The sequence below is a fragment of the Dipteris shenzhenensis genome, chromosome 14 (genome assembly GCF_047967505.1).
Source record: "Dipteris shenzhenensis isolate YYH24624 ecotype China chromosome 14, Dip_SZ_1.0, whole genome shotgun sequence".
Lineage (NCBI taxonomy): Eukaryota > Viridiplantae > Streptophyta > Polypodiopsida > Gleicheniales > Dipteridaceae > Dipteris > Dipteris shenzhenensis.
Genome location: NC_141609.1, coordinates 3,439,952 through 3,467,875, shown reverse-complemented (window position 1 = coordinate 3,467,875; position 27,924 = coordinate 3,439,952). Strand labels below are relative to the sequence as shown.

The 27,924-nt window shown below is 43.5% G+C and overlaps 1 protein-coding gene across 2 annotated transcripts; it reads left to right on the top strand.

The window, feature by feature from the left end:
- Positions 1-24,802, top strand: LOC147894078 (protochlorophyllide-dependent translocon component 52, chloroplastic-like). 2 transcript variants are annotated; one of them, XM_087385014.1, is made up of 8 exons: positions 1-124; positions 271-632; positions 18,620-18,807; positions 19,004-19,070; positions 19,538-19,681; positions 19,857-20,051; positions 20,337-20,524; positions 24,392-24,802. In XM_087385014.1, the coding sequence occupies exons 1-8, from the start codon at positions 100-102 to the stop codon at positions 24,654-24,656; spliced, it is 1,434 nt and encodes a 477-aa protein (XP_087241140.1). In that variant the 5' UTR covers positions 1-99; the 3' UTR covers positions 24,657-24,802. The 2 variants fall into 2 exon arrangements, with proteins under 2 accessions (XP_087241140.1, XP_087241139.1); XM_087385013.1 differs by having other exon boundaries at positions 1-131.
- The last annotated feature ends 3,122 nt before the right edge of the window (positions 24,803-27,924 follow it).

Sequence of the window (27,924 nt, the reverse complement as noted above, 5' to 3'; positions counted from 1 at the left end):
GGAATCTCAGCCACATCTTCATCGAGTGGACGGTGGTGGTGGTGTGGAATCTGCTGAGATCGCGGATTCCGTTGATTGTCCGAAGTTCTTCACGTGAGCATGTTTCATGGCGTCTCCGAGCTCCGTTGCTGGTCCTTTGCTCTCTTCTTCATCAACTTCTTTGTATTCTCCGTTAGAGCTTGTTACTTGATCGTTTATACTTCGAGCTGCGGCACCGGATTTACGATTTTCTTTCGGGAAGATCAAACGTGTGCGTTCTTGTCTTTGCAGGGACGGGGACTGCCAATGGAGTCACAGAGTTTCCCATAGAAATGGAAGCCCCCCCTCTGACGGGAAAGCACGAGAAATTCGATTGGAACGCCTGTTGGTATCCGGTCGCCGTCGCCGCTGAACTGGATAAGAGAGTCCCTCATGCAATCACGATCCTGGGAAGGGAACTCGTCGTCTGGTGGGACAGAAATGGCAAGAAATGGCAGGTTTTCGAAGATAAGTGCCCTCACAGGCTTGCTCCTCTCTCGGAGGGGAGGATTGATGAGAAAGGAGAATTACAATGCTGCTACCATGGCTGGACATTTGCTCCGTGCAGCGGAGATTGCACTTGCATTCCTCAAGCTCCGCCAGACAAGAATCCGGTAAGACCTTGTCTTTATGGACATGCATTTACGTATCTGACCTGCATAACAATCTGCTACTGGGCTTATGACTTCCGACCACCAGGAAGTGAGTGTAAAGCTCTTATCAGGGACGATATGAATAGGTTGTACAATGAGATGCACTCGCCTTTGGAAGAAGATGCTTGTGAGCAGGGATGGTATGTATGGCGTATTCGAGGAATATCATAATTGTGATTTTTTTGCGATCTTTTTTCACAAAAATACTTCAATCTTGTGCACCTAAGTCGGAATTTCCTGCTTTCCTCAACCTTCTTCGTGACTGAGCTAGACGTCGGGGACACCTTGGACTCTCTTGATCGTTGCTTGCAACTCCCTTGGAAGGCGGAATGAAACCTACGGATTCCACCATCACAGTTCACGCGGTGGCCTTCATTTCCCCCTTCCCCCAACGCCCGCCCTCATTGTGGCCTCACTGTATTTACCCAATTTCAAAGCTACATACGATCTCACCGTTGATTGCGACGTGGTTCTTGGCTCGCTCACCGTTGATTGCGACGTGGGTGCAACTGGATTGCCAGGACGGAAGCCTTGTTCAGATACTAGTGTAACAAGTATGTGGGCTACTTATAGCCTTGCACATGCACTAAGGGCCTCTTGGTCTCTCTTTGTAAAGAGCATTCATTGATCGCTTAAATGCTAAAGTGCAAAGCTGTTATCAAGATCTTTTTAAAGAAGGGCTTTGTTGAGTCCTCCATATGCTTCGCACCGAAAACAGCCTCTGCATCAGCATCATCCCTAGCTGCTTCGGCATCATCATCGACATAATCCTTGGCAGCAGCTTCATCATCCTTGACGCTAGCTTTATTTTTGGCATCGGCTTCAGAGTTGGCCTTGACGTGGCCTTCTACTGTGACCTCCATCGTAATTCCTTATGTCTCCCTATAGTACTCCACTTTCTTATCACCTCTACCTCTTAGCCAGCCACCCTTTCCATTTATAGTCAGGCATCCATCTCCGAGATGTCCCCAGACCCCTCTCAGTCTTCTGTCATCTCCACCCCTATTCCCTAGTTTAGCCCTATTCCACTGTTAAGTTCTCCTCATTTGGGGGCTCATAGGTGGGGAGGTGATTTTAAATAGGAAACCTCTTACTTCTACAATTATTGATCTATTAAAAATGATAAGCAAGATGATATGAAAGTATAAAGATATCAATAGATAAGCACTCTTGTTTTATAAGTTAAAATTTGAAAAGTATAAAGTAAATTGAATTAAAGCTCAGCCACTTAATATATTAATTGATATCCCAATCACCCAGCCTCCCTTCATACCCTATCCATATAAATGACATCAGTCACGCGAGATTCTACTCCAGGCTTGAGAGCAGCTTGTCATGGAGGTTCATCACCTACATGCACAAGAGATGAAGCAAGAAAGATTTATCCATAGCCTCGGTTAGGAGATGTTACAATTCTGCAAGGAGCTCCTTGCTGTAGTGACAGCCCGTAGTGGGTCAGTAGTGGAGGTGCGGATGGCCACCATGCAGTACACCACCGAGGAGACCCCCAGGTGGGTGGACATCGAAAAATGAGAGCCTGTGAAGGCCACTTTCGGCACCATTCTTGAGCAGTAGCAAAGAGCCAGTAAGGCTATCAACATTAGAGTCGGGGGGATCCCTCACACCTACACCACTACCATCTCGACAATGTGACTAGCTTTGTGGCTTCCACCTTGTGAGTCTCGGAGCACGGGATTCAGAGCACATGGTGCATAGGACAGGACCCTCTCAAGAATCACCTCTTATCATCCGACTTAGAGACACTTAGGCTCGCCTTACAACACTACCCAAGTGGAAAGTTCTATGGGACCACCCTCAAATAGATTTGGATGAGGACCTTGCACCCTTGCAATGGGACATCACCCCACTGCAAGGAGGGAAATCGGGCTGTGGCTCGAGATGGGCAGCTTTTGATAGACCCCCGATGGGCATCTGGCGGTCCCCCTGTATAAGGGGATGGGTCAATGCGACTCAGAGCACCAAGACCTTGACTTGTGCTGTTTGGAATTGTAATGGTACCTTATGGTAAGATCCAAGGAATTTCTTGGAATTATACAGCAGGACGAGATATAGCTTTCTACAGAGACCCATTAGAGGCAAGAGCGTACTATGCTTGTGCTGGGCTGACTCGTAGCCAAAGGTATGGGAACTAGGCCTTGTGCGTGCGTGTATGTGTCCTAGTGTGAGTGTCCCTGAGCGTGTGGGTATGAATGTTCCCTTCGGTGGCCACTTGATCCACTTGACTAGATGATGTGATTCTGGTGTGATCTCATTTGTGAGCTGTGTGAGATAAGGCTGTGTGCTATACAATATCAATCATAAAAATCTTGTCAACTCTCTTTCCTGTGTCTTATTGTTTTTTTGCTCTCTCACTCTCTCTTATCCACAGTTACGCTGAAACGCGTTTTAGAGCCTAGCCAGGCCTGAAACGCCGTTTCAGAGAAGCCCCGTTTCCTGAAACGCGTTTCAGAGTCTGAAACGTTTCAGGACCCTGAAACGGCTGGCTGAAACGTTTCAGCCAGTCTGAAACGCGTTTCAGAACCCTGAAACGGGCCGTTTCAGACAACACATGCTGCTAGGTCTCCAAAATGACGCAAAATCCGCCGCCAGCCCCGTTTTTGGTCTTTTTGCTTTCGATTTTGGCCTCCTTCCACTCCAGCCTCATACTCTCTCCATCCTCAAGGTTTTCCAGCCCTCCTTGAGCCCCATTCACTCCTTTCCTCTCCTTTCTCTCGTGCAAGCTGCTTTAGCCCTCCATCATCATCTACTCCCCTCCAGCCCCCTCCTTCAGCCCCCTCTTTCAGCCCTCTCTTTCAGCCTTCTGCTCCCTCCTCTTTCAGGCCCCACTTTCAAGTTTCAGCCCTCTCTTTCAACCCTTGGCTCTCTTTCAGGCTGTAGGCTATAGCATTCTAAATGTGTGTGTTCTCATCTCAAAACCCCCTTTTCTAAACCCCCCTTGCTGACATGGCGTTTCCCCGTTTTAGCCCTCCCAGAAATCCCGAAACGCTTCCGTTTCCGTTTCCGTTTCCATTCCCCGTTTCCCCGTTTCTGTTCCCCCTAACTGTGCTCTTATCTCCACCATGGAGTCCATAGCCTTGCATTGTGCTGCTGTGTTCTACAAATGGCAATGAGGGCAAATGCATTGATGTAGGATAACACACTAACAGCATACAAAGGCCCACCATGGTGGCGCCACACCACAATTCCTACCCTCTTCATGTGCTCAGACATTTTGTAATAGTGTTTATTTTATGTTGTATTTGGCTTGGTTGTAGATGCTCTGCTTAGAGGCTCCACCCATTCAGCTCATTGTATTTGGCTTTTTCAATCTCATAGACCCTTTGGTCTTTCAAAGACTTTTATTAAACTACCTTTCTTTCTTTCTTTCTTTGTCATCTTTAGCGCAACTAGTAAGGTGACCTCCAGCACTTTTCATCTTCGATCCAAAAAATTATTCCAAGGCTAGTTATCTTCTGCAGACTTTGTTAAATCCAATTGATACAATAATAGCTTAGTTTAGCATCGCACTCAGCAAGGGCCCTAGCGCACCCTTTGCTTTAGCCCTCTAAGGCTTGTATGAGTTTTTGTTCTATCTATTCTACTTTGTCCCATAGGCTTGCAAGGTGTCCTGCGGATTTTAATCTCTTCCTTGGCTGATCCCTATCAAAGCTCTATCATGGAGTTTTTTCAGCGAGATCACATGGACCCCTACGAGATGAGGCCTCGACATGACCGTGAGCTAGAGTCAATGACCCGACAGCTCAGACAGAGGGTTAACATGCAGATTACACTTAGGGATATCCCCTCCTTGTCTAGAGTCAGGAGCGCGACCGACAGGGGTTATTGTAGCCCTTGTTAGGTGTAGAGCTATGACCAAGAGACATGCCAGGGCTAGAGGTAGTTAGAAAGCCGAGCCTCTAGAAGCGAGCCAAGCACAAAGCTGAGCCACCAGACACGAGCCAAGCTATGTACAAGCACATAAATATAAGTTATAAGGTCTTTTCATTATTCTCAAATTCTTGCTATTAATTAGCTTCATTAGCTAATTAATAGCTAATGAAGCTAATTCATCAGCTTCATTAGCTAATGAATTCATTAGCTTCATTGATGGAACTAGTAGCATGAGTGACTTAGTAAATTACATTGTTGACTTCATTGCCATATCATGAATTTCAGTGCTTAACGATATCTCCCTAGCAAGCCACCTAAAAATGATGCACAAACCAACAGTCACCATCTTTCATTACACAACAAGACAAATAATTGACAAGAAGAGACAATATCATTAGTCTCTTCTCCATCCTCATAACTGCATTTGCCAGACCTTTAAGTTTTGCCAAAGTTACAATGGAGTCATGACTCTCATATCTCATATTGAAGACTCTTGTCTTCCACACATCTTCGAATTTTGGATACAGTAGACAATTAAGATTAGCCCTGTCTTCTTGCTCTCTCCTTTCCTTGCTCAGCCCTGCCTTCTTTCTCTCTCTCCCCTTAGTTTCTCTCCCTGACTATCTCACTCGCTAACAGGAAACATACGTGAATTAATTTTCTTTGAAAAATTACAAATGTTTTTCAATTGTTCCATTTGAAAATGGTGTGTTATTTCATAGTTACAATTTTTTGAGCTCGAGAGACCCAGTAGGAGAATAGCTCATCGTAGACTCTCATTCCGAGAGAGAGAGAGAGAGAGAGAGAGAGAGAGAGAGAGAGAGAGAGAGAGAGGTAGGTTATCTCCATAGATCGCTTTGCTACTCAATCCTTTTTAAAGACCAAATCCTAGCTCCATGAAACCTCTCTACACCAATCCTTACTTCTCAATGATCCTTTTTAAACACTAAATCCTAGGGGTCCATGCAACCTCTTAACGCATCATATCTAGTTTACACTAGACATAACATGTGGATAGAACATATCGACCTTGACGGAGGAAGAGAATATGTGTGGAGAGAATATCTCCACCTTATTCATGATTGCAATTGCAATCAAAGTATCAAAGATCATTTCCACATGTGATTGTGATTGAAAGGGGTCTCAATTTCGTACCAAAATGTAGTAGGATTGAAGATTTCAACGGACTTTCATCTATCATGAGAAGCGGCAACTCCACTTGAAGATGATGTTTGTCAATTGTTTGCTCTCTTCAACATGATGACTATGAGCCAGACTTTCAACTGAGCACCGTTGCTATCATTGAAGTTTTTTGCAATTGCTTGAATCTCAATTGAGCGCTGCTGCTATCATTGAAGATTTTGGCAATCGTTTGAATCTCCTTTGAATTTAGATATCAAACGTGAGCTGTATTCTAAATAAGAAAGTGATGCTTGCTCTTCTTGCATTGATCATGGTCACCTCACAGCTGAAGCGTGCTGTGTAATGGTAACAACGTGAACACGGCTGCTAATCTACTCTGCGCTCACATGCGTAACGTGCTAGCAAATGAGTTCTGCGGCTTCTTCTTGGACTTGGCTACAGGCTAGAATCCAAGTGGCTCGATCACCTCACCCAGCTAGTCTTTGACGTGGGTGCGTGTGCTATGATAATCATTTCGGTTTGATTGCCTTTTCTTTGCCCAATTTATCGTGTGTTTTCTCTCCATAGGGGCAAGTCGTCATAGGTGCCATTACAGACTTCAAGACTACCGTATGCTGATCATTGGTGATTGGAACGAGAGCACAACAGCTTTTTCATTAAGGCTTGCCGGGAGATGAGAGCGGTAGATGAAAACACAAAGTTATGTGGTACAAGTCAACAGTAGCGGCACGATAAAACGCTATTATATAATATGACTCGAGGAGTAACAGATAAGCATTTGGTAGCTAGGCATATGGAGAGCAAGCGCATTGGATTATCAATTTGAAGGCAAAGAATTCGTGTTGAAGGCAAATAATTATTTGCTAGCATGGAGGGGCCTACTTGTTGTGAGGTTGTAGAAGGAGCAGCTTGTGGTTACCCAGCCATCTTTGCATTTGGCGACTCCTTGATGATGGACATAGGAAATGCTATGTGAATCAGCCCTGTCTTCATTAGTTACAACACAGTTACCTTATGGAGAGACTTACTTCAAGCGCTCGACACTCCGATTTTCAGCATACTAAGGACATACCAAAAGCATGCCTTTGCATGCTTTTGGACCGCGTGTCAACACGCAGTCCAAACGCATGCTTTTGGGCAATAAAATGGTCATCTTCCACTAAAGCCATGCAAATTGAATTCCCAATGAATGCTCAAATTGAATTCCCAGTCATTAATAGCAGATCACCATTTTATATAAAATGGTCATCTTCTATTAATAATTGGAAATTAAATTTGCATGGATTTCATAGCTTAGTACCCATAAACTACCCAAAAGCATGCAGACCCGTTAGTAGACTCGACATTGTAGCATACATAGAAGACATTTTTATTGCCTTCGAAATTAAAGTCCCATGCATACTCTCAAAGCAATGCAACAAGATTCACTTTCAGGCGCACTGGGTATTTTATTTTCTAATGATTCATTACATATGCTATACTTAAATGATGAAACATAGTAACCTAGTAGGCTCGACTATTTGGGCATGTTATGGCTAAAAAGAAGCATATTAAGGACCAGCTATGAAACTATGAGGTGAATCCTAGAGCATAAACATAAATTAGAAGGGGCTATGAGTTATTTCCATGGACTTATATATTGACTCATACTAATTGACTCCTACGCATGTTACTATATCTATGGACTTATATATTGATTCATACAAATTGATCTAAGATATATTATCAAATATTTATAGACTCTTATTTATGTGGACTTATAGATGCGAGCCTTAGATCAATTCATGTAACGTAGATCAATTTATATGGACTTATAGATGCGAGCCTTAGATCAATTCATGTGACGTCAATTGACCCAAGGCTCGCTCCCATGTTAATATATCTACGGACTTATATATGTACACATGGACTTATGAATTCATGTATTTGGATACATAGATTTATATATGGTCTAGTCTATATTTAGATATATGGATGGACTTATTTATGGATTGTTATTTATATGGACTTATATATGGATATATGTATATATATATTGTTCTATATGTATATATATGGATTTATATATAGTCTAGTATATATTCATCTATACATAGACATATACGTCTATTGTATATTCATATATATACATGGCTTGAAGTATCTTATCATGTATAAATATTTTCCTTTGGGTCTCATGAAGGAAAAAGTTATACGAGTTATTGACTCACATAGTACACATCAAATGTGTGATGATACAAAAATGAGTGCTATGTGTAATCATTCAAATAATACTTTTTCTAGGCCAATCCTCAGCCACCCTTGTCACAGTGATACAGGATGCTGCCACGAGATCCTTTCCTACGACCTGATCTTCACGGGTATGAGATGGGAAGATGCCTCAAAAGCCCCGGTTTGATGATGAGTGTAGAGAGATGTGAGCCCACCTCACACGGGAGCGAGCCTTGGGTCAGTTGACGTCACATGAGGCACACAGGATCTTTCAGCGGTTGACGTGCCGCAAGAGACGAGGCTTCCTCACACACAGGATGGATGAGATCATCAGATCATTTCGTGGGGGAAACCCGACCACTGGGTGGGGATTCCTTTCGGAGGGGAAGCCACTCATCCCCATCACTGATCCGGGCGTGTGGCACACTTATGCATGCTCCCTATATGATGTCCCGAGGCAGACACCGCCAGACATGTCCTCTATGCCGAGGCCCACTACTTGTCATCTATTCACTACGCAAAACGTTCGGGCTGCACTTCGCACGCTCCACAACCGGAAAGCACAAGATCACGAAGGCCTTCGGACAGAGCACTTCGCACATGGGTAGGAGGTTTTAGCACCGATCCTTGCACATATGTTTAACCTTGCAGTTTGTCACGGCGTCCCACCAACATGGAGCACCACCACTATCGTACCGGTCCACAAAGCAAGAGACCTCATGGACACCGGGAACTATCACACCCTCATGATTGGATCGGTACTAGAGAGAGAGATCAGCAGTCATACAGAGGCACGGGGGCGGCGAGCACTAGGGCAGGTAGGATTCAGGAGGCAGCACTCTACTCTAGACCACATTTTCACCCTGAGGAGGCATCAGAGAGTCTACACATGCTTCGTAGACTTTCGAAAGGCCTTCGACACTGTTCCACGATCCCGCATGATCAGGAGACTATAGGAGATACAAATCCCAGAGATGCTGATTTGGGGTGTGATGAGCTTATATGAGTCAGTCAAAGGTAGGGTCTGTGCTCCAGGCGGTCTATCGGATTGGGTCGAGAGCACCATTGGGGTGAAGCAGAGCTGCACCCTCTCACCGACTCTCTTTGGACTCTACATTGATGAGATCATATCTTTCATAGTTCGCCTAGGTGGTGAGGGTTCATTACTAGGTGATCTCCTCATACAGATATTGTTATATGCCTAGGAGTGTCTCAGAGGTAGTAAGATAGCATCTTTTGGTGAGGACAAAGGACCACAGTTTGGTGGGACTTTGGTCCTCTGTTGTATTGTGTCCATTGGATGGAAATATTTAGTTGGTCTTATATTTTTCTTGAGCATTGTCTTTTTGCTGATCTGCACAAAGTAAGGAAGTTTGTGATTCCACCCGCACCACCACTGTGTGAGCTCCTGGGCTATTCTACCAGTCTTCCGATGTGCGTACCCTCTGTTGGTTGATTTCTAACATTTTACTCCCAACAATCTCTACTCCAGCGAATAAACTCTCCTATTCGGTCATTGACAGCCACCCCCTATGCTTTGGCCTACTATAGGCAATGGAGCAAGTTCATAGCTGCCTTTGATCCACAGGAACAGAGTTTTTTCTTGCAGCAAGAACTTAGAGAGGTCAAGCTTCGACTTGCCTCTTTGGAGAGGAAAGCATTTGACATGGAAAACAATGGGAAACATGAAGTAATCCAAGAAGTAATACAGAAATGCAATGCAGCAGCACCTCCACCACAGCTTGTAACTAAGGTCCAAGATATGTTACCACCCAGCTCATGAGACGTGAAATGACAGCAGTAGTGGACAACAAAACCAACACATGTGACGTATATGGCGAGGTAAAGAAACAGGAAACCCGGGCTGCTGATACCCGGATCATACACATAGGAGAGCTGCCTGAGGGCTGGTCTATTGGAGATGGGGCATGAAAAAAATGATTGATTATAACAAGAAAACAACCCCTCAGATTGAGTGGGTTTCAGAAGAATGCCTTATGTCCTCCAGAAAGAGGACATAAGTACAACTAATTTTCAATGGCAACATGGCAAGGAGCAAGGTTCTCAAACAAGCTAACAAGTTGAGAGGCACCAGGACATGGAACTCGGAAGAGCTCACCCCTGACTCAGCTCTAGGGAAGAGCTACAAAGTTGACTCAAGTGAAGGATGCTCAGAAGGAAGGAAAGTGGGCTGTTTATAGAGATGGGAAAGCGTCAATCAGAGACTTCAAATCTAGACCCAAAGATTCTCAGTCTTAAACTGATGTATGCAGGTCGAGTTTCTTTTACAGTAGATATGTAGCCTATAATAGTTACGAAGATGCATAATTCCCAAGAGATGCCTTGTGCACTCCCTCTGCCCTCTGATTATTTAGATGTAGTGGCTACTCTTTTGGATTGTATTTTGCTCTCATATGGACCCTTGAGGCCTCCTGCATTCGTTTCTCCGTACCAGTCCTATACATCTTGGTTCCTCTCCGTACCACCCTCTCTGTACCAGTCCCGTACACCCTCTCCATTTGGCCCGTACCAATCCGATGTACTAGTTTTGTACCTCTCTCATACCAGTCCCGTACCTCTCCCGTACAGGCGTCGTACCTCTTCCGTACAGGCATCCTACCCTCTCCGTTTAGTTCGTCGTACCTCTCTATATAGGTGTTGTACCCTCCCCTTTTAGCCCACCGTACCTTTCCGTACAGTGAGCTCTTAAACCCCAGGTTAGGCTGAGCCCTTGGCCTAGCCCTAGGGGTTAAAGCTTTTTCTTTAATTTGGCAAGGACCCAATCAGTCTATTGACAACGAGTAATCATCCAACCCAAAGGATAACCATGATGGTATACCAGCTGGGTGGGCGGGACAAATTTTCCCGGCCATAAAAGACTGCCTATCTTTAGAATGCAAAGGCATCAAGCGAGATTTATGAAAATTCACACGAAGGCCAACAGCCAGCCCATACAAAGAGAGGGCCTGCATGAGTGAGGAAAGGTCTCTCTGAGAAATCTGTGGCACGAAAAAGGAATCATCTGCATAAGCCTTAACAACCATAGGGTGACTTCCAGGAATCTCCAAACCATGTAACATGTCAGTCGCCACCAAATGATCCATATATTGAAGCATGGGATGCATGGCTATAGCATACGAAATGGCACTAAGACGACAGCCCTGGTAGACTGAACAACGGAGGGTCCAAGATGCAGAGATATCCCCCGATAGAATGCAAGCAGCTTTGCTGTCACTATAGAGCCAATAGATAATATGCTGCAATATTATCAATGATATGCCTGCGAGGAACAAAACCATGTTGTGTTGGATGGAGGAACAAAACCATGTTGTGTTGGATGAAGGCCATCATGTAAATATCCTTTGATATGATCAACCATCATTTTGGTGATGATCTTATAAATAACAGGCATAAGAGTGACAAGACTCCAATCAGCTAAGGATTCACATATGGGCTTCTTGGGCAAAAGCTTTACAAGCCCTTTCTTCCAAGAATTTGGCATGTGTTGATTGTTCCAAGCACTATTTATCATTTGCAGCAAAGTAGACTTGAGGAGATCCCAATATGCAAGAAAGAATTCAATAGTGAGACCATCCCAGCTAGGAGATTTCCATCTACCATGATTTAACAGCATTCCTGTGAAGGAGGATCTACATGCCCAAATTGGCAAGAAAAATGATGCACACAAGCTGCAGCAAACATACTTTCAGAGTGCCTCTTGTAGTGTAGGCGTTTAAAAAATGCTTTGGATGAACAACCTTTATCCAAGAAAGCCCTCTGTCATGCCCGGGTGTCCCATTTAGAGATTTTTCTATTCATTGCAGACAGTGCTTAGCGTGGCATAAAGTCAGATTTTCTTCCATGATAGAGGGCGAAAATGATTGAGCTCAGTCAAAGACTAACAAGTAACTTTAGCCCGAGCAACAGTGTCCCTCAAGCTCTTCATGTAGTTTTTGCCATAGTCACGAATAATTGCTTGCATTCTCACAACAAAAGTATCCCAGGCATAATTAATGTCAAATGTGTCATGCTCCAAGTAACTATTGTTAACAAGAAGCAGCCTTCTTTGTGAGAGCCGATCATCAGGCATTTCATGAAGAGAGATCCTCAACCATAGAGGGGCATGATCGGAATGTGTAAAGGCATAATCCACCCATAATTTAGTAGTGAGATTATCATAGTGTTGAGGATTAACCCTGTACCAACGATGTAGACGAGCCCGATAAAAGGACTATGCATTGTGCTGGAAAGTGCAACCTGGCAACATGGGCTGTGTTTCCTTCCAAAGATCAACAAGTTTGAGCTGAAGGAATAATGGGACCAATGATGGCGCTCAGAGGCCAACATATGAGTATGGCCAGAAGTATTATCACCCTGCTGAGGAGCATTGTTAAAATCCCCACAAATAAAAGCATGCTGTCTCTAGGGATACTCTTGCATATCAGCCCAAAATCAAACCTCTACTGCGAGAGGATTAAGGTGCATAAACCATAGTTACGCTGAAACGCCGAAATGGCGCAACAAAGATTGAGGTGCCAGACCCCCCGAAACGCGAAACGGCCCCGAAACCCGAAACGTAGGCTGAAACGGCGATCAGAAACACCGAAACGGCATCTGAAATGCCGTTTTAGACCCGAAACACGCCGTTTCAGGTGCCGTTTCGGGCTTGACCTTAAAAGAGGGCAAAACTAGAAAAACGCCGCTCGCGCCGTCGCGTGTTTTTGCCCTTCTGCTTGCTGCTCTCCCCCCCGATTTCTTCTTAGCAAGAGAAGGAGTTCACCCAATCGGATTATTGGTGGAGCCAAGTTGATTTGGTAGGCAAGTATGACTCCAAGAAAGGAGGAGCTCGCAAGTTTAGATGCAGATGGTGTGGATTGGAGCGAGGAGGGAACCCTGATAGGGTCAAATGTCATCTTCTTGGCATTAAGGATGGGAGGATTGGGCTATGCTCCGTAACCCAAGAGAAAGAAAGGTTGCAAAGAGAGGTTAAAGTATTGCCCACTACAAAAAGGGCAAAGACAATGGCTTCCACTGGTGTAGGAGCTTCTTCAGGTGCTCATGCAGCACGTGTTCAGCAGGCCACTGCATTTCGGAGTCCTCTTCCCTCTGCTACTACGGCTTCTTCTTCTGCGAGTGCACATGGAGCTCCTGCTAATATTCCTGCTACATCTCGGTCTACTTCACATAGGCAGGGCAGTTTTCACACATCATGGCATCCGCAAAGGAAGGCACAAGTAGATGCAGTTGTGGCCCGATTTTTTTACTCCAATGGGATTAGCTTCAATGTTGCTAGATCACCCTACTTCAAAGAGATGGTGTCAGAAATCAAAACATTTGGATCCACATATACCCCTCCCACATTTGATGCTTTGAGGGGCAAGCTTCTAGAGGATGAGGTGGTGGCAGTTAAGCAAGCTATTGAACCTATGAAAGAGAAATGGGTAAAGTATAGGGTAAGTTTGGTTGCAGATGGATGGAGTGTTGTGCGAAGTCACTCACTAGAGGGTATCCTTGCATATTGTAGGGGATCTGCACTCTACATACACTCCATAGAGTGTGGAGTGCAACAAAAAACAGACCTGTATTGATGCAAATGTGGGCAGATGCAGTGGAATATGTGGGGCCGTCTAATGTTTTGCAACTTGTTTCAGATGGAAAAAATACCAATAAGGCAGCAAGTGCATTATTGGAGCAAAAGTATCCTCATATCCAGTGGAGTGCTTGTGTAGCACATTGCTTGAATAATTTATTGAAAGACATTGGCAAATTGGATTGGGTCAAGAATGTTATTGACAATGGAAAAGAGGTGGTTAACTTCATCACACGACATAATTTTTCTCTTGCTTTGTACCGTAAATTTGCCAACAAGGAGCTTTTGAAGTATGCAGAGACAAGATTTGCATACAACTTTTTGATGCTTCGCAGGCTCCTTGAAATGAGACCTGCACTGAAACAAGTTGTGGCAAGCCTAGAGTGGGATGCATGGCCCACTTCTAGGCAAGCTCTTGGAATTTATTGTTATGACTTGTGCATAGGCAGTGATGAATTTTGGGCTGATGCATCTCACATTGTTGATCTATGTGTGCCTATTGTGAAGCTGCTTAACCGAGTTGATGGAGATATGCCTTTTCTTGGTAAGGCGGATGATTGAGAATATCAGAGAAATAGAAAAGGATCCCCAAAGGTTGAGAGAATTGGAAGAGTTGGCTGTGAGCAGATGGAATCAATATTACTCTCCCATGCATGCAGTTGCCTTTGTGTTGCACCCGGAGTTTCAACACAAGGCAAGTGCACAACAGAGTGATGCAGAGGTTGTTCATGGTTGGAACCTCACTCTTCAAAAGATGGTGCCAAATCCTGATGGACGGCGGAGGATAAAAGACCAGCTTGCCAATTATCGCAATAAGGAAGGCATGTATGGATGGCCAGATGCACAGCATGATAGGTAATATTAACTCATTTTAATTTTCAGATTTTAGGAACTTGTAATTTTTATTTAAGCTTGCCATCTGCATTCTAAGCCAAGCTTGCACCTTCTCTTCTTGTGAGCGTTTGTGGAGTAGCTTTGCCCATATCCACACAAAGAAGAGAAATCGTCTGCGAACGCAACGGGCCAATGATCTTGTCTTTGTTAATGCAAACTTGCGTTTGCTTAACAAGATGAGACACGAGTATACGCATGACAAATATATTGGATTTCATAGCCCAGATGATGCCCACTCACCTGATGATGATGATTTGTTAGTAGAGGAGAATGATGATGATGAGGAAGAGGAGGCAGAGGTTGAGTCTCAGGATGAGGATAAGGATGAGCTTATTATTTGATCATATATGATATCATCCTCGATGTAGTCTTTTTTGGGTTTCAGCTTTCTTTTTGTTACTATGACATTTGGGCTTTGACTTTGAAAGCTGAATTACAATTTATGAATCATGAATCATTTTTCCATTTTGTAACTTGTTATAGGATTTATAAATTACCCCACCTTGCGTAATTGAAATTTGCATTGTGTGATTGGTAACTGGTTGAACAATGAAACTTGAATCTCCAAAGTTCAAAGTTACAATCAATATTTATGGTATTAGGTAGAGCTATAGCTTATTGTGTACTTTTTTTGAAGGTAGAGCACTTTAAATGTGTGTATGCATTACTCTAAACCCCCTTGATGACGTGGCGTTTCCCCATTTCACCCCCTCTCAAAAATCCCGAAACGTTTCCGTTTCCCCGTTTCCCGTAACTCTAGCATAAACTGAGGTGAATTCAAAAATTTCTCCGTGAATGAGACACTGTATGATTAGCCATCGGCCTTGGTTATGATTGAGGCCAACAACCGGTTGATACTCATGCTTCATTAGAAAAACTACACTTGAAAAAGAATGCTCACCCACATAAAATATGTTATACCCAGCAAAATGCCCATGATGACCAGCATGCATATGCTGGTTATGTTCTTGAAAGATCATAGTGGTAGGGAGAGAAGCAAGCTAACACTAGGAATGGAAAGGAAAGATAACAAGCATAATGGAAATGAAATGGAAAGAAAATGAAAGCAATGGACAAGTACTCACATGATACCAAAGAGCTTGATGTTGACTGATATTTTAGACAATAGACAAGTACAATATCATATAGTGTGCCACTAGACTCTAGAAAGTCACAATGTCTATGGCATATCTCCCAATATGACAGGTGGTATGTCTAGGACTCACTAGACTATAAAAGCACACCTAGACCACCTAGAACACTCATTTTAGACTCACTTTGGCTTCATATTCCAACACCCACCCATGAAGGCAAGGTGAAAGACTATTGGAATGGAATCAAGAACAGAACATGACAATGACAGTCATCAAACTGTGCACCCAATGTAACTCAGAGGCTAAAGTCTGAGTGTGTTCAGAGGTTGATCCAAGTACTCTCATGGCTTGAGACTCAACATGCTTAGAGGCTCACATTATAGCATGGCTACATGACCAGCTCACAGATCTAGGAATACACCAACATCCTGGAACTCGGCCAGGCCTGATAACGAGACCTATCAAAGCCAATACATATGGATCCTACAGTACATCCCCCCATGGCTTCATAACATGACATGTTAGGAAGCCACACACCAAAATAGGAAAACCAATACATCTTTTTAGGAGGACTATCCAAGACAAAGGACCTTTAGACTCAATGAGAACCAAACACTCAATACATATTATTTTAGGGGGACTACCTAGGGCAAAGGACCCCAAAATACATCAAGCTGTATGAATAATAAAATTAGATCTCTTAGGAGTAAGAGATGTCCTGCAAGTAGCCACTGCACACGTGTGCACATCCCTACGAGACGATGATGATATCAAAGAAGCGCTAGGCAGGAACGCCCCAAAAGATGTGTCAGTGAAGTCCATGGGTAGTTAGATGGAGCACTCACATAGTGACTCTCAAAATGGCTAAGGGAGAGTCACTGATGTTGAAGTAGAGGCGGGAGGTGTCACGAGCACTTCGAGGAGCCAATCAATGTGTACCACGGTTATCACGAGCACTCGGAGAGGTGATCGAGAAAGTCAAGGAGTAACTGGGACTCACATCTAGCTCAAAGCAATGCGCCAATCGGATAAGTGACTATAGTGTAATGTGTCAAAGTAGTGTCGGAGTGCTTACATCATGCTGGAAGCATCTTCACTTTCAATGCAATAGTAGAAGTGGAGATTCACCTCGGGTACAGGCAAGTGTAACTATGGAAAGATCACCTTGATAAGTTCTTTATGAGCTGGAACAAGTGTGGAACTTTTTCATGACAGACAAAAGTAGAAGGACAGCAGCTCTAAGAGAATGTCGGACAGAAGGAGAAAATGGCGGGTTGGAGTAGAGGTCAACGATGAAGAGGATGGACAGCTCCACGTTGAGCTGGTTGCATCATGCTTGGGCTGTCAAATCATTGAGCTCCAGAATAAAATTCGTGCGCAGAAATAAATTTCGTCACTTCTTGCAAGGGCTGTAACTTTTCACAAAAAACTCAGATTGCAATGATGTAAAAACGAAATTTGTAGTAACTCAAGGTTCTCTACAACTTTGCTGAAGCCACAAAGCCTTGATTCTGCTTCTAGATCCAGATAGAAGCGTCACATCATCCGCAGGTCATAGAATAATGTAGCTGAAGGAAGGAGAAGAGAGGCGGCAGATCATGGCGTGGAGAAGAGAGCTCAAGGAAGGAGAGAAGAGGGCAGCCTTCCAAGGAGGAGGAGGTAGAGTAGCTTCATTGGCCCCCCTCACCTCAACCTCTTGGAAGGGAAAGGGAAAGAGAAAGCAGGGCTAGGAACATGGCTCTGATACCACATGAAAGATCATAGTGGTAGGGAGAGAAGCAAGCTAACACTAGGAATGGAAAGGAAAGATAACAAGCATAATGGAAATGAAATGGAAAGAAAATGAAAGCAATGGACACGTACTCACATGATACCAAAGAGCTTGATGTTGACTGATATTTTTGACAATAGACAAGTACAACACTATATAGTGTGCCACTAGACTCTAGAAAGTCACAATGTCTATGGGATATCTCCCAATATGACACGTGGCATGTCTAGGACTCACTAGACTATAAAACCACACCTAGACCACCTAGAACACTCATTTTAGACTCACTTTGGCTTCATATTCCAACAGTTCTTGCAGTGCCACTATATCAGGTTGCAAAAGATTGACATACCCCCAAACAAGTTTCCATTTCCTGGGATCACATAAACCCTATACATTGAGAGACAAACATTTTATATGTGACAACATATTTACAGTAGTTTATGTACAGCCGAGAACCAAAGGGATTTGTATCTCAGGATCCGGCCCCCGACCTTGAGGGAATACAAGTACTTGTGGAGAAGACAACAGACCCGCAATTTTCTCTTCAGGGTAGAGGGTATGACTTGCTGTCACAGCAGCCCAAGTGATACTAATTCCTGAATTTTCTTCAGGAGTATGGCCATTCTAGGTGCGAGGAGGGAGAGGTCTCCATCCTGTCACAGGTTTTCTTGGACTCTGCCAAGCTTCCTGCAACGTTTTTTCTTTTACTTTCGATTGAGAAGTAGGAGGCATCAAAGAAGAAACATTGCATTTTCATGGAGATTTGTTTTTTGCTTACTCAGCTCTATTAGCTCTCAACTTTTTTGCAAGGGTTTGCCCTTTCAGCATCATTGTTGCTATCAATTCGTGCAGTCATTAGTTGCTCTCTCAAAAATGTCCTATTTCTGAGGCTTTTGGTATGTGCTGCATAATTTCTCCTAGGCTATTGGGGGGCTTGGATCAGATTGATTGGGCTGGGGAATCTCCTAGGCCCAGGGATATTGATGAGTATGTCTTGTCTCTTCTCTCGAGTTCTCGCCTTAGAGTCTTTGCTTTTCTCATGCAAGGCCTGACTCTTCATGCTTCCTAAGGGGATTTGAAACATCCATCCCCATGCATTGGGAAATGGATGCTTCTATTGTACAAATTATGAACGAATTTATAGCTGTAAGAAACTGACATTTGGAACTAATTTATTGTATGAATTATGAACTAATTTAAATCTATAAGAAACCAAGTTCCAACATTTGGAACTGGGGTACACTTCTATTCTTTCTTTGGAATATAGAACATAATTTAAGAAACATAAAGAAGTTTTGCACACATGTCAATATTTGAAATGAGCTTTGTAACTAATCTATTCAATACACAGGTTTGGAAATCAAAGCGTGCATCTGCGAATGTGTATCCCAGTGCAGAGCAGGAAGGTATAATTTGGTTTTGGCCAGATACAACACCAGAATTTAAAGATATTGCAGCAAGAGAATCTCCACCTTCCATTCCGGGGCTTAATGATTCGTCCTTCAGAGGCGAGCTGGCTGTAAGAGACCTGCCTTATGGGTAATTCTTCTGAATATTACAAGTAATCATTTGTTTGGAATGATCTTTCCAGACTATCTTGGTACTTTTTCTTTAGTGTTCCTTTGATGACAATGATGCACATATAATCTTAAAATTTACTTATAAAAGAGTATAATTGGTGAGTATGGCCTACTTTCTCTTCACTGGGTTGTTAGTTTTGCATTGTGAGTTTCAGCTATGAACAACTTACTGAGAATCTTATGGATCCGTCTCACCTGAATTTCGCACATCATGGACTTCAGGTACCATAGCTCATGCCGGTGTCTTGTTGGTTCCCCAAGGACAGGGAAAAGGAGTGCTTATTTTTGAATGCTGAAGTTAACAGCCTTTTAATTTTCTTGGTTTGGTAGTCCATGAGCTGAAACAATTTTTGTCTTTTATTCATCATATTCTTTAAGTATGATGCAAGGGTAGAACTTTTACCTTTCGAAGTTGTAATCTTAATGAGTAATGTAGTAGGCAACATGCGCAGCTCTTTAAAGAAGAAACATCTATTGAACAAAAAAAAATGTATGTTTTCTGATGATTGGTACCATCCGATAACTTTGGCATAATCGAGAATAAAAAATATTTGACATACACGATTGCTTTATACCAGATGCATTGGCAGAGTGTTTGATTAAATGCTTGATGTTTCAGTGGCCTAAGGCCTAATCTATGAGGTATAAATTGTAGGTAGAATCTGACGTTTCATTTTTCTCATCATTAGGGTGATCGGAAAAGTGCAAGGCCTCTTAATTTCAAGGTGGAGAGGGTTGATACCTCTGGCTTTATTGGCAAAAAAGAAGGGGGTTCAGTTGCTTTTGTGGCACCTTGCATTTTCATATATAAGACATCTCTTCCAACTCAACAGGTGAGTAGGTGCAGAGGCCAATCTGGTGAATTTTGTGATGGCTCTTGTAATAGTCACAGGATGGCCCGATACTATGATGCTTTTGCACACCAGACCTAGATTCTTTCTTTGAAGTTGAGGTATCTATGGAACAGAAAAATTATACTCATGCAGGAGATTCTGTTGTGTGTTGCAGAAAAAGGGAGCAGCAACAATGAAAGAGTTAGTTTTTCTGTTTATATGCATTCCTGTAAGCCCAGGAAAAAGTAGACTCATTCGAGCTTTCATGCGCAACTTTGGTAACTGGTCTGACATGGTGAAACCCTTATGGTATACACACATCAAACAAATGCTTGTACTGGATTCTGACATGTATATGCTCCACAAAGCGGTATGGCATCCTTGCATCATGAACTTTTTGTGTTAGACTTGGTTGCTATTGCATAAATGTCAAAAGTATAGTGTTTCAGGATATATTTTGACTGCAAAATTAGGTAACAATTTTTGCATATGGCTGAAAAACAAAATACTTAAGTATGCATTGAAATACAATATGATATCCAAGCTATGACTTGCTGGGCTAAACGTTTGTCTATTCTTTTCTTTTTGAAGATTGAGGAGAAGTTATGCCAATAGGGCATGACAGTGTGATGGCTTGCTGTTTGATGCTCCACAGGAACGGAAACTTGAAATGGCTGGAGATGAACCATGGGATAGGGTTTGCTATGTGCCTACAACATCAGATGCCTTTGTAATTGCCTTCAGGAAATGGCTGAGGGTATATGGTGGTGGTGCTCCAGATTGGCAAGGCAATTGCAGTGGACTACTCCCACCAGCTCCTCCAAAAGACGTAGTTATGGACAGGTATGCAAATTAATCAGGCTAGGATTGTTGTGGGGTTTATTTGAGATTACCAGGCTGAGAGAGAGGTGTTTATGCTTCCTTCCATGCAGGCACAGACCATAGATGTCATGCTTCTATGCTTTCATCTACTCATAGCCTAATGGGTCGCTCCTAATCGAAAATTCATAGCTACTAACCCACTGACGATTCTCAATGCGGATCTATTCCAATGCATTCCTATTTTTCTGAAGAAATTTCCTGCACCTCTCCCGCTCCCAGCTGGCTCCGCCTCTCTTGCTGTGACTGCCTCTCTTTCTTCTCCCTTCACAAAGCTCTTCTGGCTATGGCGGTTATCTAAACTTTTGGTGCATCCAATTGGCCTCCCCCCTTCCTTGTCTCTCCCTCCTCTCTGCCTCCCTCCCATCTCCTCTCCTCTTCGTCAGCTCCCCTTCCTTCCTCGCCTCTCCCTCCCCTCTGCCTGCCTCCCCTCTCCCTCCTTCCCTCACTCCGCACCCCTGGGGATTGCCCTCTCCCATGCTTTATACCTGCGCAAGGCAGTGGAGAAGGATCTAGAACGCAGGGCCTGGGTGGCAGATTTTCATTTCATCTCTTTTGCGTTTCTTGACGAGTGGTCACCCTATAATGGTTTACCTTAATTGAAATTTGGCCCTTAATCAACCATATACATTACATTAATTGGAATCACTCCCCTCTCTTAGTAATTCCTGATTCCTATTTTCCAAGATCGTGGGCACCTATTCAGCGGTTTATAAACATGAGGATTCTTCTTTTACTCTTTTGCAAAAAGTGAGATGTGCTACCTTGTAGTCATATGGGAGACCCAATCGAGCCCCAAAACCATAGAAGAAACTGCAATACTAAACTAACAAATATATATTTCGAGCAATAGACCCAACGTTCTTTTCTTAAGCTGGGTGTATGAAATTCCGAGGGGGGGAAATTTGTGTGAGAAGGAAGAAAATACCACTATTCTATTCAGCCATCGTCCATTATCCTCTCATCTCCCCAAATCTCTTGCCATAAGAATCTCAGATGCATTACCAATTATGCTATGTACCTCTAGACCTAATAACACATACATTCCCTAAGATTCATTAGGGGTGAAAGCTCCTATTGCTATCCCAGTGCCAATAATGCGAGGGGAGTGTTATGTGTATATCATCATGTGACATGTGCCTAGCCTTCAATTCTAGTGTGGAACAGATCCATTGAATAAAGTCAATCTTTAAGAGGAGGATGTAAACAAAGGACACAGACGACGAGTGTGATAGTGGCACTTGTCTGACGCAGGCCCATACGAGGAGATCACAGCAGACCACACACATTGATCATCGCCAGTGAATCATCCCAAGTTTTATGCCACCGTTGCCCCCATACATCACCGGGTTCTCTTGTGGGCTTGACCCGTCCTCCAGCATCCAGAGGTCCATTGCATGCCACACCACAACTTGCATTCTCCCCATGGGCTTATACATTTTATGTACTGGTGTTTCTCTATTCATGTTGCATTTGTCTTGGGAGTAGATGGCTACTTATAGGCTCCACCCATTCAGCTCATTGTATCTGTTTTTTTTCTCATAGATCCTTTGGTCTTTCAAATACTTTTAATAATCTCTCTCTCTCTCTCTCTCTCTCTCTCCGTCACTTGCTTCTTTAACTTTGCTTCCTCCAATTCTCAAATCAACTTTGCAAAGATCCAAATGATCTCTTTCATTGACAATGCAAGTAAGGAACGCAAGACCAACCTTATAATGGAGATTGTAGATTGAAGGAATGTTGGAATGGAATGCTATCAATAGAAGCAACTTTGTCTTAGCCTGTAGTACAGCAGCAGCAGCCCTCCTTTGGATGTAGAAGTCTCCAAATGATTCAAACACAATGCTGTGTTCACAATTATCTCTCTGTAGAAGTCTCCAAATGATTCAACACAATGCTGTGTCCACAATTATCTCTCCATTGAGATCTCACAAGGTTTTGATACCATGTTGGAGAAGATAATAGAAAGAGTGAGACCATGAACACTTTGTGGACCTGTTTAGATGGTGTGATGTAAAACATTCTCAATAGATCTCTCCATCGAGATCTCACAAGGCTCTGATACTATGTAGAAGAAATGGCGGAGAGAGTGAGACCATGATCTCTCCATTGAGATCTGGCAATGTTCGCAATGATCTCTCCATTGAGATCTCAAAAAGCTTTGATACCATGTAACATGACTTTGTAGTAGCCTACATATTTGCTCTCTAGGCCATCATTGAAAAGAGAATCCATTTTCTTCCAACGTTGTTTGGATTGTATATTGATTAGTTTGACGCATTGACATTGCAGTATGGAATGGGGGCTTCCTCTTGTAGAGACTTCGATGCCACGATGGCGGAGTCAAATATGAGACATCTTCCTATCCCACTGGAGAACTGCCATGGCACCAAGATCATAGTTGATAATTGATCATATCTTGGTTTGGCTCAGATTGAGTTTTTGAGCTTTGAGTCCCAGTTCTTGAGTTCTTTTAGTATAGCACTCAGCAAGGGCCCTAGCGAGCCCTTGCCTTAGCCCATAGTGACTTGTATCAATTACTTTTCTGATTGTACCTTGTCTCATAGGCCCCGTGAGGCCTCCCGAAGACATTAATATATATGTCTTTCTTTCTTTCTTCCTCACTCTATGAAGCTTTTGTGGGGCTAATTTTAGGTCACAAGAACATCAAATACTTAAAACTTTGTAAGTCTATGTGGGATTGGTGAATGTTTCCAAGATGGTCTAGTCTTACAAGGATGCTTCTTCTGACCATCTAGACCATCTAGTAGAGGCAGTTGTGTCATATACACATTTAGGTTGGAGTTGATTGGACCCAAGCCTCACATGTGCATAGTCAAATGGGAATGTTACGGGTCTATGTTGTTCTGCTGGTCCTTTTTGGCACATTTTCAAGATATGGAGGGCAACTTTCTTTTTCTTTACATGCTGGTCAAGCTAGTGGCTGTGTACATGACTGCTTTGGGGGTTTTGACTTCTCATATTTTCAGTGACTTCATATCCTATATTCTCTTGCATAATCGGTGTAATCTATGTTGTCTTGCTTGCGCCCATTCCTTTAAGTTGGAGAGGGCCTTTCAAACCAATTTCCCCATATGAGAGTTATTAGAGAATATCTGAACATGTACTTCTAGTGGTTCCACGATAGAAGACGCAGCGGAAAATGAATCGTCCACGTTATTGCACATGAGAACTCTAGATCCTACTCAGGATGTGCACACATACATATAACTATAAAACACGCTGAGACTTGGAGATTTGGCAGATGAAAACTTTACAAGACTGTCCAAAGAGATTCTGGCAAGCATATCATCATGGCATACATGGAGATCCAGATGCACAGAGGTGGTAGATGGTCCTCAGGTCCACCCTGCACACACATTGGCTAGTATTTGAATTAAGCCTGTTAGTAGTGCAATCAACAGCATAGCATTGTGATGCTGTATTCTGAGAATAGTCTATGCCAGCTGACTTGAAAGGAGCTGAGATAATAAAATTTTATACATTGCTGCAAAGATAGACCTTTAAAATGCCCTGTTCTTTGGCATCCTGTGGATGCAGTAATCAGGTTTTGTTCTGGTTGTTCTCAATTCATAAAGAGGGGTTTAAACTGAAGAAAAAGTAAGAGCTACTTTTGTTTCCTTAGTAAACAGTCAGGATTTGGCATCATGATTCAGGTTTATGTACAATATTGTCTGATAGTAGCAATAGGGGGACCTCTGCTTATCTGTGTGTATGCAGCAAAGGGAGCCCCTGGTGTTAAAAAAAGTTGTAATTTGGAATTTTAGTGAATGGGAGAAATAATGCTAGTCTGGTGTGCCCATTTTACAGGTATGCATCTCATGTGAAGAATTGCAGCAGCTGCCAGGCTGCAATGAAGTTCTTTGAGGCAGCTGAGGTATCACTGAACGTTTTATCTGTTGGACTCCCTGCGATTCTTGGTGCAGCCACTCTTAAACCAACACCAACTATGAGAAAGTTGAGCATACCTCTTGTTTGTGCTACAATAGTTTGTCCTGTGCTATCGAGATTGCTGTCCAATTTTGTAAAGAAAACTTATCATTTTCATGACTACAACCATGCACTTTTGAAATAGTGCCCGGCTTAAACTATGTGTTCATACCTTTTTTTACATTTCCTAATGTTCTACACCTGGTTTGTTCTCTATGTAAATTAGTGGTGTATCATGACATTACTTTCAGTTTTTGATAAATCCGGGTATCTGAAAGCTCTCCAATCCAATCCATGTTCCATTCTGTCACAAGAACTTAAATCCTGGTTTAACTTCCAAATTTTTGAGGTGAGGTTTCTCGTGGACCCTGAGCATATGCTATATTCTCTTTGCAACTTCACAACAATTCCTAAATCTATTGATCTGCATTGCATCATGGTCTAAGTTTTTCTAGTCAGCTTATTAGACTAGGATGCCTTAATGTATAAGCATGCTATATCCCATAAGCTATAACAACAAATGCATCAGAAAATTATGGTTGTTTTTCACTAGAGGACTCTGAAATTATTACTATTTTCACTGTTTTCTACTAGAGGACTCCTTCGAAACTATCACTAGTTTCAGATTGTTCAATATCTTTGGCACATGTTCGTGGTGACCTGTGATAAAGTACATTTATTGCATGCTTATCAGAGAACGCTGTTCCCCCTTCCGAAACGGGTGGAATGTCTTTCATGATTTGGACCTGGAACATTTGGAATGTTCCCAAAACTTCAATGGGCCCGGTATGCCAGGAATGCCGTTCCCCCCTTCCTGGGATGCATTCCCTTGCGTTCCCTTCTTGGTGCCCTGTGGAACCTTGTAAAAGGCCGAAACATTGTGTTTTTCACACTATCTCGTATCACCTGTTGTTGCCCCACTGTCCAGCCCTCCTACTCCGCGTATCCCCTGCTCAGTTGGGCCTGCATCAGCCCACCTCTCACTGCCCTTTCCTCCCGGCCCCCTCCTCTGCTCAGTTGGGCCTGCATCAGCCCACCTCTCACTGCCCTTTCCTCCCGGCCCCCTCCTCTTCTCATTGCTCAGCCCCTTCTTTCAGCCCGTTCTCTCACCCCCCTCCTCTTATCAGCCACTCCTCTCAGGCTCACTTCGCAGCCTCTACTCGCAAGCTTCAGCCCCCTTTTCTTCTAGGTTCTCACTGCTCAGCCCCTCCCTTTTGCTGCAAATGTGCATCCCTTTTGCTGCATTTTGCAATGAAAGGGGGAAGGGCAGATTAGAGAAAGGAGTAGTATTGGTAGGAGGGAGAGAGATGAAGGGGAAGAAGGAGAGGAAGGGGTAGTGGGAGAGGAAGAGAGAGGAAGAGTGAGGGGAAGAGAGAGATAGAGAGAGATTGGGAGAGAGAGTAGGCAGCACGTAGGAGGAAGGAGGAGGGAGTAGATAGGATTAGATGCATCAAAGGTGGTACAATGAGTGGTGGATGGAGACTTATATAGTCCCTCCACATGTCCCACCTAAAATCCCCTCTAAATTAGCCCATTTCCCCCCTTCATTACAGCCATCCCCTCCCCTTTTGCTCACAAAATTTTACATCCTGGCTGTCCAACGGTGCAGCAAACAGCAACTACTAATCAGCCCGGAAGGAGATAGGGGTAGTCTTGGACAATGCTTTCTGGCTGCCATGACTTTTCATCCTTGAAATGCCGAAAAAACAGTGCTAATTATATTACTTCGAGAACAAGATACAAAAGGTCAGCTTGTAGCTGATGGGCTGCGTTCACAAATCGGACACAGCCCTAAAAGGTAACAAAATAAATCACTCTCTCACGGCGGGATAAGGCGAGTGTGAATGAACAGCCATCGGGGTGGTGAGTAGCGCCACCAAAGGCCCTACGAAGTCTGCTCGAAGAAGAGGCCTTGTGTGTCCCAAGCCCGGAGGAAGCGTCTCCGCTTCTCCCGACCGGACCGGGAATCTCCCTGAATCTGGTCCCACTGGCCTCTGAGGGTATGAATAATCTCGCTCCAAATATCAGTCATGATCTGGGCAGTCGATAAGGAGGTGCCACCGAGGATCTGCGCGCAACGCGAGGTCCAGATGTGCCACCCTGCGATGCTGCTAATAATCTCCCAGACTGGCTGCCTCTCCTGAACTCCTGTATCAGCCTCTGCTAGGTGCTGCGGGATACCCTCTAGCGGCCCCCATGTTCCCTGTGTGATAAGGAAAGTGGGGTCCTGCTGGCATGCCTCGAATAAGTGATGTAGACTAGGTGCGGTGCTGCACTACATTGCTTCGAAAGGGCTCATGCCAATGGAAAGGTGTTTGGTACTATTGTAGCAAAATTCAGCCAAAGCCAGCCCGTATCCCAAGACTTCTGTGTATCATGACAAAAGTGCCTCAAGTATTCCTCCACCCATTTGTTCACCCTCTCTGACTGTCCATCTGTCTCTGGGTGGTAAGTAATGCTAGGTGTGATGAGAGTACCTATCGCTGTGAATAACTCTTGCCAAAGGGTTGCAATACCATGCAATGTTATAGATCTCCCCCTGTGAACAAAGCTGAGTGACAAGGCATTTAAGTCCATGCTGATTTTGCCCAAGGATTTCAGCTAATCACAGCCGAGGACAGCATCGATTGGGACCATATCCAATGCCAAGAGATCCCCAAAAAAATCATAATCCTCAGAGAGCTTGATCCTTGCATCTTGGCAACAAAATTTACTGACGAAATGCTGTCCATTTGCCACCTCTACTCTCAGCCCATGATCAATCTTAGTAGCAATCAGTCCCACCTTCTGTAAGGTCTTAGAATTGATGAAACTATGAGTGCTACCACTGTCCACAAGCATGTGAACAATCCTGCCATTAATTTTTCCTTTCAATCTGATAGTTTCAGCACTTTTAGCACCCATAAAGGCATGAAGAGAGATGGTATAAAGTGTTGGCTGGGCATCTTAATAAATTTTGTCTTCGTCCATGGGAGCATTTCCATGAGAATCCTCAAGTGCATGAAAATCCCTAGCAACATGATGCTCCATAAGAAAAGACGTAGGTCTACAACCTCGCATGCCACGAGTGGGCTGAATGTTCAGTGATGACATATAATGAATATCATTACCAGTTGCACCACCCGGATCAAAAGGGAAATCAATCCTCTTCATGGCTCCATTGTCAGGAGCCTCATCCGCATCATGTGATCTTGTTGTCTCATCATGAGAGGCATCGAATAAATCTGTGGCATCAACCAAATACTCATCATCAAAGATTTCAATGATCATATTGAGCTTGGCTGAACCAGTATTCTGCATCTTGCAAACATCCCGATGCTCAGGGGTCCATTTCTCCCCACACTTAAAGCATAAGTTTGCCTTTTTTCTACTGTCCATTATGGCCCTGGTATACTGCTTACTTTCTGATTTTT